At 34.5% G+C, this 14982-nt stretch overlaps 1 protein-coding gene across 1 annotated transcript in view; it reads right to left on the reverse strand.

Moving 5' to 3' along the window:
- The window catches only part of LRRC9 (leucine rich repeat containing 9), a 115721-nt gene that overhangs the window by 93704 nt on the left and 7035 nt on the right, over positions 1-14982 (reverse strand). Inside the window, exons 2-9 of the mRNA XM_057488407.1 lie at positions 14768-14842; positions 14285-14503; positions 13181-13321; positions 12613-12676; positions 12229-12299; positions 8886-9068; positions 2881-3036; positions 291-487 (exon numbers count right to left, since the gene is read on the reverse strand). Coding sequence (XP_057344390.1) covers positions 291-487; positions 2881-3036; positions 8886-9068; positions 12229-12299; positions 12613-12676; positions 13181-13321; positions 14285-14503; positions 14768-14815 — 1079 coding nt within the window. The 5' untranslated portion in view covers positions 14816-14842. The remainder of the gene's footprint in view (positions 1-290; positions 488-2880; positions 3037-8885; positions 9069-12228; positions 12300-12612; positions 12677-13180; positions 13322-14284; positions 14504-14767; positions 14843-14982) is intronic.

A 14982-nucleotide genomic window follows, 5' to 3' on the forward strand; every position in this document is an offset into this window, starting at 1 on the left:
GTTCTAATGCTTTTAGTTTGCAGACACTAGAGCAGTGATGTGACAGGAAGCCACTCAGGGGAAGTTTTCTGTTTCTAATTAAATATTGCTTCTGTGAAAAACTATATGTCAGCTTTGAACCAATGATGTCTACTTCTGATAGCAACTGAACTAGAAACACATTTTATGTTCTACTTCATAAGAGAATTTTTTCCACTCCTGAAGAAGTGAACTGAGCTCAACTAATGGCCCAGAACATTCTATTCTCTCATGTTTAGAATTTGAACAACTAGACAATTCATAAAACATACTCATCTAGTTTTTTGTTCCAGAATTTTACCCTTTCATTCACGGCATTTAGTTTGGTCAGTATCTTCTGTTGAAGACTTAGTTGTTCTGTGACAGTTTCACAGTTCTTTGATTTTTCAAGCTCAGTTACTTTATTGTTATTGGATCTATCACTGTGTCCTTTGCCAGATCCCTTGAGTTCGGCAAGTTCTCGTTCCAACTGTTTAAGTCAACATACCAGAGAGCAAAAATTGTTAGTGGAATTATTAAAAATATAGTTCATTTAAATTAACAAAGTAGAAATCTAGATAACAAATAGGCCAAAGTTCTTAGAAACATGCCAAACACATGATTACAACTTTGGTACAAGTTTGGTCAGCCAATTTCTCTTGACCAAGTGACCAATCTTAATTTCTCTTGACCAAAAATACTTCAAACAGAGCAGTTAACTCTATTGAAAATAAGAAAAGCAAAGAAACAGATTTTTACATAATACTGATGAATTTGCTTCTATTAAAGCCAAAGTGAAATTATAAGAAATGCGGGTTTTGGTATAAATAAAATATTTAAACTTCAAATTAACATGACCTCTATCACACCTACTTTTCAATTTTTAAATATTTTTTCAACTACTTTGGTGTTCTGGGAAAAAATTAACTACAGAAAGTATATAAAACACATATATGGAGATGTACATTTTTCCTTTTGCCTCAGTCTCCTATACGACTCAGCACAGCAATGTCTTTATTTAAATTTTTGATATTTTGTATTTTGTGTTCATAATGGACTCTTTTGGCATTCATTTATACTTTAAAAAATATTCACTAGATATGATTGATTTGATTACTGAGGTTTGGGCACTCCCTTTAAATATTGGGCCGAGAGCAAGTGTCTCACTTGCCTTGCCCTAATCCCAGACTTACAGGATTTCAAATTAGATTGTACTGTACATAAAGATGTGTATATATAGAGAAATTTACTAATTATCTATACTTTCTCTCTATAATGGCTATATCAAGCTATTAAAGAACAAATAAAGCAATTTATAAGTTATTCTAATCTATAGCTATTATTTTCACATTTGCAGGTTTTACTTAGCATATGAATTTGCACATGAAAATGGTAGCTATAAAACTGGTTTCCAAATATTGGTTAAATTTTTACTCAAAGGAATAATTAAATTTTGTTAATTTTCACTTTAAGGATATCTTTCTGGTTATAAATTAATTAAAACTTGCTCACTTTCAAAAAATTATGAAATACATTTAAAAGACTTGGTTTTTAATGGCTATATACTACTCTATCTTAAGGATGAATAATTCTCTTATTAAACATTTAGGTAGTTCCCAAGTTTTTGTTGTTATTTATAGTGCAGTGATGAATCTCCTTACATATAAATACTTATCCAAATCTTTAGAGTATTAGAAGTGCATTTACTGGGTCAAAGGCTATGAACATTTTTAGGCTGTTACTATGTATGATCATTTACACTTCCATCAGTGGTGTAATATCATCACACCTGTCTTCATCACCAGAGTACTATCATGTGCTATGCTTTGACAATTTTAAAGGTGAAAATGGTTGCCTCTTATCTTATTTCACCAGAAATTAATAATAAGGTCGAGCTTTTCTTTCAAATGTTTATTAGTCATTTTTATTTATTCTCTAATAAAATATAAATTTTCTATCTGGACATTTTATTTATGAGACATTTTCACTAAGGATATCATGTTTGTCCATCATATTTGTTGAAAATAATTTTTTCAGATGGTATCTACTTTTATTAATGCTTTTTAGTACAAAAGCATTTTACTTTTTTTCTTTTTGTTTGCAATCAAATCCACATTATTTTCCTTTGTGATTTCTAGTATTCTTTTATTGGCAGGCTGAGATCAGTTAAACATATTCATCTATTTTTCTTCAGGGTTTTCATGTTTTTATTTTACTTTTAGTTCTTCCCACTGGTATTTACTTTTGGAAAAGTGTAAGCTAAGGATCCAATTCTCCTACTCCCAGTTTATTTTGCTAACACCATTTGTTGAATAGTTATATTTTTATGCCTTTTTTTAAAATGCAATAAATATATACAAAATTCTATTTTGAAATTGATAGTCCTTAGTTTTTTAGTATCTACTTTTGGTAAAGGAAATCCAATTTATTTTAAATAAAGAAACACACATAATCTGACTATGAAAATATAGCCTGATTTAAAGTTCATATCTTGCTATATTCCTTAATGTTATCAGAAAAGGGCTCAATTAGCACTTTAGACAAGAAAATGAATTTTGAGCACCGCCTGCTGGTGTCCAATAAAAATGCAGCTGAAATACGTCACATATTTCTAACTCTCAAAATCATATTGAATTACATAGCTTTTTAAAAAATTCACAAATTAAGCCTATAGCTTTTTTCAATTACAGATTTCTAAGCACAGAATGAAGCTTAGTCAAGTACGTGGAATCAAAACAGTTTTGGGGCAAACTTTATGCCCTGAAATAAAAATATTTGCATGGATGTATACATGTATACATATATACACATTTAAAAGATGCTATCTTATTTGCCAACTTTATTAAGCTATGGCCATTGAAATTTTACAATATTAAGTCTTACATTTTTTTTCACAAAGCTGAATAATTTTATTCGTTCTTCTGGCAACTGCTGTAATTTACATTTTCGATCATTCAATTTTTCAAGGTCTTCATTAAGATGCCTCTGAACAGTTTTTATACGCATATTGTAATACATCATTTTTTTCATTGCTGTGGTCTAAAAGTGAAGAAAAACAACAACAAAAGACTAGCTGAAACAAAAAACATTGTAAGTAATTAGTGGTATTAAATGCGTTGAAATGTTCTACATAACAATATTAGTTTTGCATGCTCAGTTACTAATATGGTAATAGCTAGAATGATAACGGCTACACAGAGTTCTATATTTAAACTTAATAAGCAAAATACAAAGTTCCAAAGATTTTTTTTGTGGATAGTATTTTTTTAAGTGTGAGGCATATTTATATTTATTTCCAGGATGACAACATAAAAAGAGATTATGGTAGAATTCAATTTACAAAATTCTATCATGTAGCAAATGAGGCAGTACTACTAAAGCAAATATAGGACTACACTACTATTTGATTTAGTGAAAAATAAATGAAAAAGAATTAAAAGCAAAATAGCATTATTCATTTTTAAAAAGCATGGCTAAGAGACAGAATTTTATGTTTTCTTTCATATCTATGAAGGGATGCTCTAAATGAACTTGTTTTAGATTAAGTAAATAACTAAATTGTTAATCTAATCCAATTATCTTGAGTTTCTTAATACCAATGGATCATCCAGTTATTAAGTTTATTATGATAAATTGATTAAATACATGACCAAGAAATACATCAGCTAAAGGGTGCTTATGAGTTATATTAGTCAAAAAGAACTAGCTGAGGAGAACATAGAAAAATCAGAAACAAATCAGGTGCACTGTTAAAAATGTGACCTAGTTTTAACTGTTTACCTGAAATAATGAAGGCATTTCTTTTTTAGGAAATCTGGACCTCAAATAAGTTGGAAAATTTTTAAATCGTTCTGGACATGTATTCTCTATAGATGCAGGCTGTTGATATGTGACTTATTTAGTAAAGAATGGATACTCAAGACCCTAACAGAATTATTTGGCACAAAAGATGGAATAGAAACAAATACATGGCATGATGAATGGCAAAAAGAATTACCTCTGTCACACATATTATGATGTTCTGAAACGGAAATCACTAAATTCGTCTGCAGGAAATAAGGCATTCATAACAGAATAATGAAGAAAAAATCTGTTTTCAGATGACTATTAATAAGTAAAAATTTTTTATAAAGAAGAGGTTATTTCTGAGGTGAGTTGAGTCAGAAGAAAAAGCTGTAACTAAAGAAACGGCAAATGATGTTTCTTGATTTTTTGCCTATGTGGAAAATATGGAAAATCCAATAAAACTTGCTTTGAGTCAGTGGCAGCTAAAAAATTTTCCGAGGGATTCTTAAGTCTAATAAAACAACAAGAGAATATTCTTGGATGTAGGTTGCTAGATAAAATATAAGATGCCAAGTTAAATTTGACTTTCAGATAAACAATAATGTTTTAGTTTAAGCAAGCAAGCAAGCATGGTTAAGTTTAATAACTGTGATATTAAAACATTACTTGTTGTTTTTCTGACATTCAAATTTAACTTTGAGTCTCCTAGGTGGAGGACAAAAAAAAATTCTGCTTTTAAGTTTTATTTTTGAATAAGTAATATATTCATGTTTCAAAAACCAAAAAAAGTTGAAAGACATACAATGAAGTCTTCTTCCCACACCTGTTTCCCATCTGCCCAGTTGCCCCACCTTCCTCAGATAACTACTGGTTTGTTTCTAGGATAACACTACACAGTTTCTTCTACTTTATTTTTTTATTTTATTAAGAATATAGCTTTATCTGCACTTGGGAATCTCAATTGTGATGCTTTACTATTCCTCAACTCTTGCAAAACTGCTTAGTGTACTATTAACAATAAATAATAGTGTAACTCAAGGGAAAGTAGGCTCCCAGCCTGAGGCAAACAACCTTTGAAGCCAAAATCAGCCAAAGGAAGAAATAAAATGGGAGAAACCCATTTATTCTTAGAAGTCGTCCACTTCTGCTCGCCTGTGTCTCTCATGACCTAGCTGCAATAAGGGGCCCCACCCAACCTCTCTGGTCCAGATATGCCCTCTCTATCCCTTATAATCACCTATGGATATGGAGATTGACTACTTCTCTCCATCCCTTGGAAACACCCATTGATATGGAGATGCACTAAGGCCAAGCAAGGGATTATGGAAATATTGCAATTTTACCCAGTTATCAATCAAGGCTTTTTTGTCTTTGTGGTTTGAGAGTATATACTTAGATTTTGAAGACACAGAGGATTGTCTTGTAAATTTTATACATATCAAATTGACTTTGTAGACAGACGATATTCAATTTGCTTTTTGTGTTTGGTCTTTAAAGAATTAATGTCAAAGTCATTTTCAATAACTTCAGTGGAATTATTTGTCTATTACAATAAAAAAATTTTTAAACTAGACTTAATTATAATGCTAAATTCAGTTGCATGTCAAAATTTGATACATTTGCTTCTTTGATAGCCAGAAAAGAAGTACAAGTCATAAGCAGAAATATGCTCAACTACAGCTTCATAGTGTTTAGTTTTACAGTGCTTAAAATGAAAAAGGAATTTTATGCCCATTAAACCTCATTGGATCCTGTCTTGCCAGTGGGTTTCAGCCCTGGGCAAGGTCACTATGGATTCAATGTGACCAAAGAAATGACAATAGAAAATCTTGGGGTGAAAGGAGTATACCCAACTTTATTTCCATGGCGGCAGGTCAATCACTAGAATCCCATCCACTCAGAGTGAGTCTGCATGCAGCAAGCCGGACTCTGCCCCCAAAGCCGTCTCAGTCTCTGTCCTTGGTGCTGCCACCACTCCAGTTGAGTCTCTGCTCTCCTGCAGCCTTGCAGCAGTGCCACAGTGCTGCCCAGAGCACTGGGTGGAGCTCTTTATACAGTCAATAATGACATATTGCCCACACCTGTGTAGTGAGCTAGCTGACCCGGGACAGGTGAGAATCCTGGCCATAGGAACCTTCACTTTATCCACAGATTCCCACAATAACCGTGTGAAGAGCAGGTACTATTTTTATAATCACTATTTTAATAGTTCAGAAAACTGAAGCTTTGAGCAGGGAAAGGCTTTGCTTAAGATAGTAATGGATGCAACCAGGGCTTAAATCCAAGCTTCAGACTGGATCTCCCATGTTCTTCCCTCTGTCACATTCTGACTCCTTGGTTGTCCTTCTGGTAGGTCCTGACTTTACTTGCCACTAACTGTTTACACAAACAACTCCAGAGTCACAGGTGAAAATTTAAAGAATCAACAGGTCTCTGCTCCTGAGGTTATCACATTAGAGAATCATCACAAACTGGCACCACCTATCTTCTTATGAGTGGTATTGAAGAAAGCTTCTTGGAAATCTGTATGCAATATTTAAATTAAAAATACTTTGAATTGAAAAATCATCTGAGCTAAATCGAACTGTATTATATAGCCTACTTATGCCTTAAAAAGTAAAGAAAGGGTAAGTATTTTACAGTGGGAAAACTAAAGTAAAATGACATAATTTAAGGCAAGATGTCAGGAACTGTGTGGCAGTTTCTTTTTTTTGTTGTTGTTCTTTAAATACTACCCCTGACACATACAAGATTGAAACAAATGTATGGTAATCTCAGTCAGAATTTCAAAAGCACCTGCCTCTCTCAAATCTTCTGTCTCCACTGCGGGTTCCTCCTCTCTCCCTGTCTCTAGCACCCCAGTGACACACTTCCCCGTTCACACCATTCTCTTGGTGCTTCATCTGGTTCTGGGCTTTAAGTACCATCTTTCTGCCTTCAATTCCCATATTTCTATCTCCAACCCAGGCAACTCTTTTAAATAACAGACTCATATATCCAATCAGTTATTGAAAAGACATCTCCCCTTGGATGTTCAAAAGATCAAACTTCACAGGCCTGAATTTAAACTGTGATTCTTCCTTTTAAACACACTCACTCCTCCCATACTCTTCCTCATCTCATCACATAACAACACCCTTTCTCCTTCAGTGGCTTAGGCCAGTAACTTGGAATTATCCTCGATTTCTTTCCTCCGCACCTTCTATCCAACCTAGCAGCAAATCCAGGAGAGTTCTGTCAGAATCTGAGTACTTTTCGCCACCTCCTCCACTAACGACCTATATGAAACCACCACCAGCATCTCATCTATGTTACTGAAATCTAACTGGTCTCTCTGTGGTCTTTAAAATATGTCATTTTTCTCTCTCTTCTGCTCGAAATTTTCCAGTGGCCCCCATCTCACTCGAATTAAAAGCCCAAGTACTTACAACAGTCCAGGGTCCCACATCATCTCTCCCCACCCCCACTCCTGTCTTCATCTCTTACTTCTTCTTTCCTTCACTTACTTGGCTCCAGCCATACTGATCTCCTAATGCTCTTCAAATAGAAGAGGAATGCTTCTGCCTCAAGGTCTTTGCACTTGCTGATCCCTGAAAAGCTTGCTCCTTTGGCCCATTCAGGTCTCTCTTCCAGTGTCGCATTAGCAAATCTTCTCCCAACAAGCCCATATAAAATAGTTAACACTCCTACCTCTTCCCCTACCAAAAACCCTGTTTCCTTCATCCTTGTTTTATTTTTCTCCATGGCATTTATCACCATCTGACATACTAGTGGTTTTCTCATTTAGTTGTTTATTATCTGCTTTTTCTCACTAGAATGTCAGTTCCACAAATGCAGGGATTTTGTCTGTTTTGAGCACTCTATATCTCTAGTGCCTTGAACTGGGCCTGGAATGTAATAGGCATTAATTATTTATTATATAAAGTAACCAGCCAAGTAATTTCATGAAGCATATTCACCCTGCTCACTTTTGCAGAAACAGCCTGATGAAAAACCACACAGATGGTAAATGGAAATTTCAAAAATATGGTTGTCACTGAGAAGTGACATTTTTGACTTAACGTTGTTAGAGAAGACACTCCCTCCTGGTCCTCCATGTGTCTTCTGGTCCTCCATGACTCTGAACATCTAGTAGACAAGAACTGTTTGCTCAGTATTGCAAGAAAGTTCACTTCTTAGGTTGGGGTGGGAGAGAGCATAATCTCAGGTTTGGAAAAAAGAGAGGAGAAAGTGGAACTTGGGAATAAATCCTCAGGCTAGCAAAAGTTCAACCAGTTAATATAAACAGATAAAGACATTTTTCATCTGTGCTGAGATGATAGATGAGCCACTAGGAGGGATGGGAAGGCCTCACATGGTGGCATCCTCACATTTGGCATGTTCCAGATAGGTAAAACCTATTTATTGGACTGTTAACTGAATGAACAAATGGGGACTGGAACGAGAGGTAAAAATATAATGTAGAAAGCCTATTAATAAACATGGTGAATCCCTATGCACTCTACTCTGAAATTAGAGATCCTTTTGGTGGTATGTCAGAGTAGCAACTTTGGTGGGAGGCTTGCCATCAGTGACAGCTCATGAATAGCTCTCTTCAAGATTTCAGAGATAGTCAAGGTTTTGGCAGTGTGGGTAGATCCACTTCTATTAACAGGGAACCCCAAATCACCTTTAATTAGATTAAAATCTACCTAATATTGGCATTCTACCATCAACCATGGGTGTCTTCTACTTTTGATATGCAATATTCAAAATGAGAGAAGGATACTTGTTTCCTTTCTACTCTATTTGGCTTTATTAATTTTTGTACATACATGACTAGTTCCGTTATTCTTATCACTGGTGATAATTTTTCAGATTTCCTTCTTTTAGCTTTGTACAAATTGTAAATCATTGTATTATTCCACCTTCTAGTACTGCCATCAAAATTGAGTTTCTAGGACTGTTATTATTTGTGTATGTTTATGTGAAATATCCAGCTCACTGGGGCAAAACAGACTTGGTGACAAGAACAGACAAGATAATACTACCTACCATATGTGGACACAGCCAGGGAGAAGCAGTTAATCAAGTCACAGATACCTGATTAGGTATGCACTTACATCTGCCAGTTCCTTGATTTGCTTTGATGACACATCAAACGTGTCAAGTCTTTGAAGGCAAGGCAAGTGATACAACACATGTGTGGAATAATTACACAGCAGACAAACTGGATTGTTTTTATACTGTGGATCATTCAGGCATAAATCCTTTAAGTGACGCAGCCTGGTTAAGTTAGTGAGGTCCTAGAACAAGAGCAATGATAATGTTCAATTAATTAATTACAACTGTCCATTTCTAAAGGAGGATTTGAACATGCCTGGGATAGGAGGGCACTATGGTGAGGCTGGACTTAAAAAGATGCAATGCCAGGTAGGAGAGTCAGAGTCAGAATTAAGGGAAATCCAAAGCAAGAACCAGGAAGCATTAATTCTGAACATCAAGTACAAATGGAATGCGGAAGCAAATGGTGAAGTCAGGCTGCTATAGTTGAGAGTAAAACATGCAGGTGGCCAGTGTGTGTCCAAACTCTCTGGACAAGTGGGAACTTGGCCCAATGGCTGGACCTAAGGCTGGGGCTGGGCCCACAGCAGGAGTGGGACTAAGCAGAGTTGCTCTGAAAGAGACATTTCTGGACAGAGTTGGGAGAAGAATTATTTGATCAAATTCTGCAGGGGCAAGGAAGGTCAACCATCAGTCTGTTCTGAGGAGTAAAGACCCTCTTTGATTGGAGTAAGACATCCTGATTTCTGGATGTTTGTGGCACTTGACCATCAATCTGGGCCATTTTGAGTATGAACAAGAATCCCCACCAACATTCAAAAGTCAAATGTTAGTGGAGCCTATGAAAGCACAAAATCTCACTGAAAATTAGTGTTGTACCTACTGTGGATGAAGTGGCACAGAAGTTATTTCATCACCACCAGGATAGTATCTCTTTAGGGTGGGTAGAAAGTTAAGATACAAAAATTCAGGATACTAGCATTTCAGGAACACTACTTAATATGAGAATAGTAAAAGGTGCTATGAGTCATGTTCAGTGTTTTTATGATAGCCATCATTATAATAGAGAACCTTTTAAAGTTTGTGTCATACAATGAATTTTCACAATAACTCAATTTTTATCCCCATTTTTTTGATGAGGAGATTGGAATAGATATGTTAATGTAATTAAAGGGATGGTGATAGTAATAGAATAGCACACTTATTGAATGCTCAGTGTGTGCTAGTCATTTCTAAGACTTTTATATTATTATTTCACTAAAACTTCATGTTACCACCATATTATGCTGCCTTTTTTGGCAGGGCTGGAAGTGACAGATCTTTCTATGCTGCCTATGCGTTTCAGCACGGTAAGGCTGCCATGGCCAGTCAGGGTAAGACAACTTCTACATGGTGTCTTGGTAATGTAATACCTTATCCTCCCAGCATTTGACACATCTTTTTCAGCCTCAACTCACTCTGATTCAACCACAGAAGATTTCTAGTTTCTTGAATTTGCCATGCTCTTTCAACCACTTAGGCCCTGCACAAATTTGTCTAGAATGCTCTTTTCCTAGGCAACTCCTTCTCAGGTCTCCTCCTATGTTAACCATCGCCTCCCACAACATTCTGAATTTATCTTTCAGAGCCACCTCTGGTCTCTTCTGCTGATGTAATTGAATTTCTTATCTCCAGGCCTTTGTGCATACTGCTCTCCCCACAACAGAATGCCCATCTCCCACTGCATCGCAGGTTTTCCTACAATGCTTACAGAAATTTTGCCAACCGTTCAATGTTCACATAAAATATTTCCTCTTGAATTTGACCAATAAAATAAAATTTTGTTTATATTTCTTTTCAAGGTGTTTATAACATTCTGCCTCATTCTATAGCTTTTTGGTGTCTTACATTCTTCTCTGAGTCAAGAATGCCCATTTTAATACTGATCATTTCAAAATTATTTGTATGGTAAATTTACTCATTTTTCTTCAATATTGCCTAGAGGAAGTGTTTGAATATGTACCTTCAATCTGACACTGTCAAAATTATGAATGCCATGTGTTTTCACCCTTATTATATGTCATACACATTGTCTTTTAGTTCTTAAATCTCTTTCACTCAAGTGTCTCACAAATGGTTACTGAGACTTATTTCATGGCAAGTATAGTTTTCAGCACTGTGGGTATAGCAGGGAACAAAACAGGCAAAGTTCCTGCCCTCATGGAGTCTGTCTTCTAGTAAGGGGTGTGGGTAAGTGCTGAGAGTAAAAGCAGGGAAGGAGTGATGGGAGTGCTCCAGGTTGGGGGTGGGGTAGAGGTTGTTATTTTAGCTAAATTTGGCAGGAAAGGCATCACCAAGAACACAACATTTGAACAAAGTCCTGAAAGTAATGAAGAGACAAGCCATGAAGATATATGAGGGAGGAATATCCCAGTAAGTGCAAAGGCCCTAAGGTGAGTGTGCTTGGTATATTCAAGGAACAGTGAGGACACCACAGTGGCTGGAATGCAGTAAACAAAGGAGAAGAATGTGGTAGAAGCTGTGGTCAGAGAGGCAGTAGGGAGACTAGATTATAGCATCTCGTGAGAATCGGCTTGTACTATGAAAGAGCAGAGAAGCCAGGAGACGGTTCTGAGCAGAAGAGAGATTTGATCTGACATTTTTTTTAAAGGAGTGGTTTGCTGTTTGGAGAACAGACTGATAGTAGTGAAAAGTATTAAGAAGCTTTGAACCAGGTTATACTAGTGATATAGGTGGTAAAAAATGAACAGACAGTATATTTTGAGGGTAGAGCCAATAGAATTTGCTGACAGATTGGGTATAAGTAGGGAGAGATAAGAGGAATCAAAATGACTCTAAGGATTTTGGCTTAAGTTACTAGGAGAATGGAGATGCCATTTAGAGAGTGGGAGAAGGCTGCAGGACAAAGTTCAGCAGAGGAAAAATCAGTCTGAGTTAAGACAGATGTTTATAATTCTAGGGTATTGTTAGGGAAACTAGAGATATGATTTAGGAGTAATAAGTGGATAAAAGGTTTTACAGTAATAAGGCATGAGGAGATTAAGTTTAGAGAATGAATGCAAGCAGAAATAAGACCAGATCCCAGAACTAACCTTGGGCAGTCCATTTTTTTAGGCAGCAGGAAAGGATGAAAAACCAGACATTGAACAGGTATAGCTAGAAAAATCAGTGGAAAACTAAAACAAAGTGATATCCTAAAGCCAAGTAAATAGTTATTTTTTGGTTTTAATAGTCAGATCATTAGGACCAATTTAGTCATCTTATACTAAAGTTTATGGGAGTATAATAAGATAGCCAAAAATAATTGAATTATTCCTTAAAAATGACTACTCCATTTTCTGTACTAAGATGGTTCATGATTTAGAGTGACAAATAAACATGAATTATTCTAGTTAATCATACCTTGAAAGAACTTATTTGGTTACCAGAAAGGTTTAATTTTTCCAGTTGCTCATTGGGATCAAGACATTGACCTGTAATTTAAGAAACAAGATGAAAGAAAAATTAAGTTTCATGTTTTACCTCCTGTTCAATATATTCTGTCACATTTTGAGTTCAAAAGGCCATCATTTCTTGCATATATAAATAAGGCTAACAGTAACACTGCATAATTAGTAACCACTGATTAATGAGTAATATTTTCACTTCCTATAATCACAGATTTAGAAATGCTTTGCAAAGATATCATACAAAAAAGTCTGAAAGAAAATAATCTAAGAGTACACTTTTATACTGATCAAAAATTGTTATAGCCTTATCTCATATTCCAAATAAAACAGTACATACCAATGCTGCTTATCAGGTTTCCAGCAAGGTTGAGATCATTTAAATTCTTCAAAGTTTGTAAACCCTAAAAATGTAGACAATATATAATTTAGGAGAAATCATTAAAATGTAAACATATAAATTTTCTGCTCAGTCTGGTTAGTCTTCCTGGTGTTCTGAGCACAGGTGCCATGTACTTCACAAGCATAGAAGTAAGTGGGTGCCTCGATGAAGCCACCTTTGTGTCTCTCGAGCTTGGACAGAACTATTGGAGGAGGAGACAACAGGGAGGGAAGTGGAGAGGGAAAGAGGAGGAGTTCAAGGTATATATACAACTTTTCTAAACCTCTTTTTTTTAACCTTCAAAGAAGAAGTAACATCGTACCTCCTAGTCTTGGAGTAAAGAAAATGATGTGTATGAAGTTTTCTCTATACATTATAAAATGCTATATACATGTTAGGTCTTCTTAACAGTAATTAAACTAGTGATGAATATTTTGGCCCTTAACCATCATATGATATTGGACAATATGGTTTAAATTTCAAAGGACTAACTAACTTTACATATAAATTGTTGAAATTATCTTACCTCAATATTTTTAATTGTATTATGGTTCAGCCAAAGAACTTCCAATTTGAAGAGTTTCTCTAAATTTTCTATTTTGGAAATTTTATTATAATATAAATACAGTTTTTCCAAATTTATACATTCTTGAAGACCTCCGATTTTCTGTAACCACAAAAAAAGACTGAATAGTGTTGTTTTGCCATTAATCCTCTTAATAGAGTTTAAGTACATTTTCACTTAAAAATCACATTTTATTGCAGAATAGAAACCCAGCAACATGAATTGAAAATTCTTAAATAAAAACATATAATCCCTCCATTTATATAACTATTTTCAATTTTCATATTCTTTATAAATTTTAATAAACTCTGTACCTATTTTTATATTGTTATATTCATATCTATGCAACTTTGTGGGTTTTTACTTGACTAAAATATTTTAATAATCCTTTAAATTATAATATGGAATAACAAAATATTTCATGAAGTTTATAATAATTTTCTTAAAAATAACCCTATGTGTGGCATATTTATGTTTCAAATTTTTAGCTAACAAAAGAAATACTGTAACAAATCATACATACAGTTGTTTTCTGTTGAATTAATTCTGTAAGACAAAATCTTAGAATAGGGAGTTGTGAGTCAAAAGGTACATACCCTTCTTTCGCTCCTGATACATTTGCAATATTGTCTTTTGATATAGATGTTATAATTTTTACACAACCAATAGTGTCTAATTTCACTACCAGAAAATAGAACCAATTTCACTGCTAAGTAATACTGGGTATTTGATCTGATTTAATTACTAAAAAGTAGAGTATTTCACTGCTAAGCAATACTGGGTATTTGATCTGATTTAATTACTAAAAAGTAGAGTATATCTTATGTTTGGCTATTTCTATTTTCTTCTTTGTATAAATTTCACTTCTGTTTTCTGCCCATTTATCTGTTTTGTTTTGTTTTACTGGGTAAAGGGTTTTATTGCAATTCATAATGTATGGTCTCCTCTTCACTCCACTATTTATCTGTTTTGATTCATGCTTCATGCGTATGTTTCAATGAATTATTTTTCCAAAGGCAAAAATTTCAGCATAAAATACTTCATACAAGGTATGTTTAGACTTACCTCTATGCAGCATTCGGCAATCCAGAGTTCTTTAAGTTGTGAACAAGTTTCTAGCCCTGAAATGTCTTTTATATCTTGAGCAACAATTGTGAGGCTTGTTAAATTGGGAAACAATGATAATCCAACTATACGGGGATACCCTGAGAAAAACATTTCCAGTTTTGAAGTATCTGGTCCTTCTTGTCCAACCATCTTATAAGATAAACCATTGCATAAACACTGGTTTCAAAAAAGAAATTGGGTTATTATGTAGTTAAAATGGTAAAAAATTATTTTGGCCATTATAAGTTACAAACTCTCAATTGCACTGATACCATTTTTTATTTTTACAAGAAGGAAAGTTATACATATATATGATTTTTTTCTGCTTCCAAAGGTCAAAGGGTAGAAGAATTCTGTAGGTAAACTCCAAAAAGGAGTGTTAAAATGTTCCATTTAATATTATTGCAAATGTAGCTGAGAAAAAATTTAGCTTTGACTCACCAGTTCTTTAATTATTTCTTCTTGGTTTAGGTTTTCACATTCAATCATCTTCCATTAAAAATAAAGATCATAATACTATAATTGTTAAAGAAAATGAAAAATTGTAATTAAATAAATGCTAGAGTCAAGTCATTCCAAGTTGAATGGGAACTTAAAGCTACTTGGGGAACCACCCACCTGTGGCCTGAAATTTTCACACATTACCAAGAATCTAT

The sequence above is a fragment of the Manis pentadactyla genome, chromosome 11 (genome assembly GCF_030020395.1).
Source record: "Manis pentadactyla isolate mManPen7 chromosome 11, mManPen7.hap1, whole genome shotgun sequence".
Lineage (NCBI taxonomy): Eukaryota > Metazoa > Chordata > Mammalia > Pholidota > Manidae > Manis > Manis pentadactyla.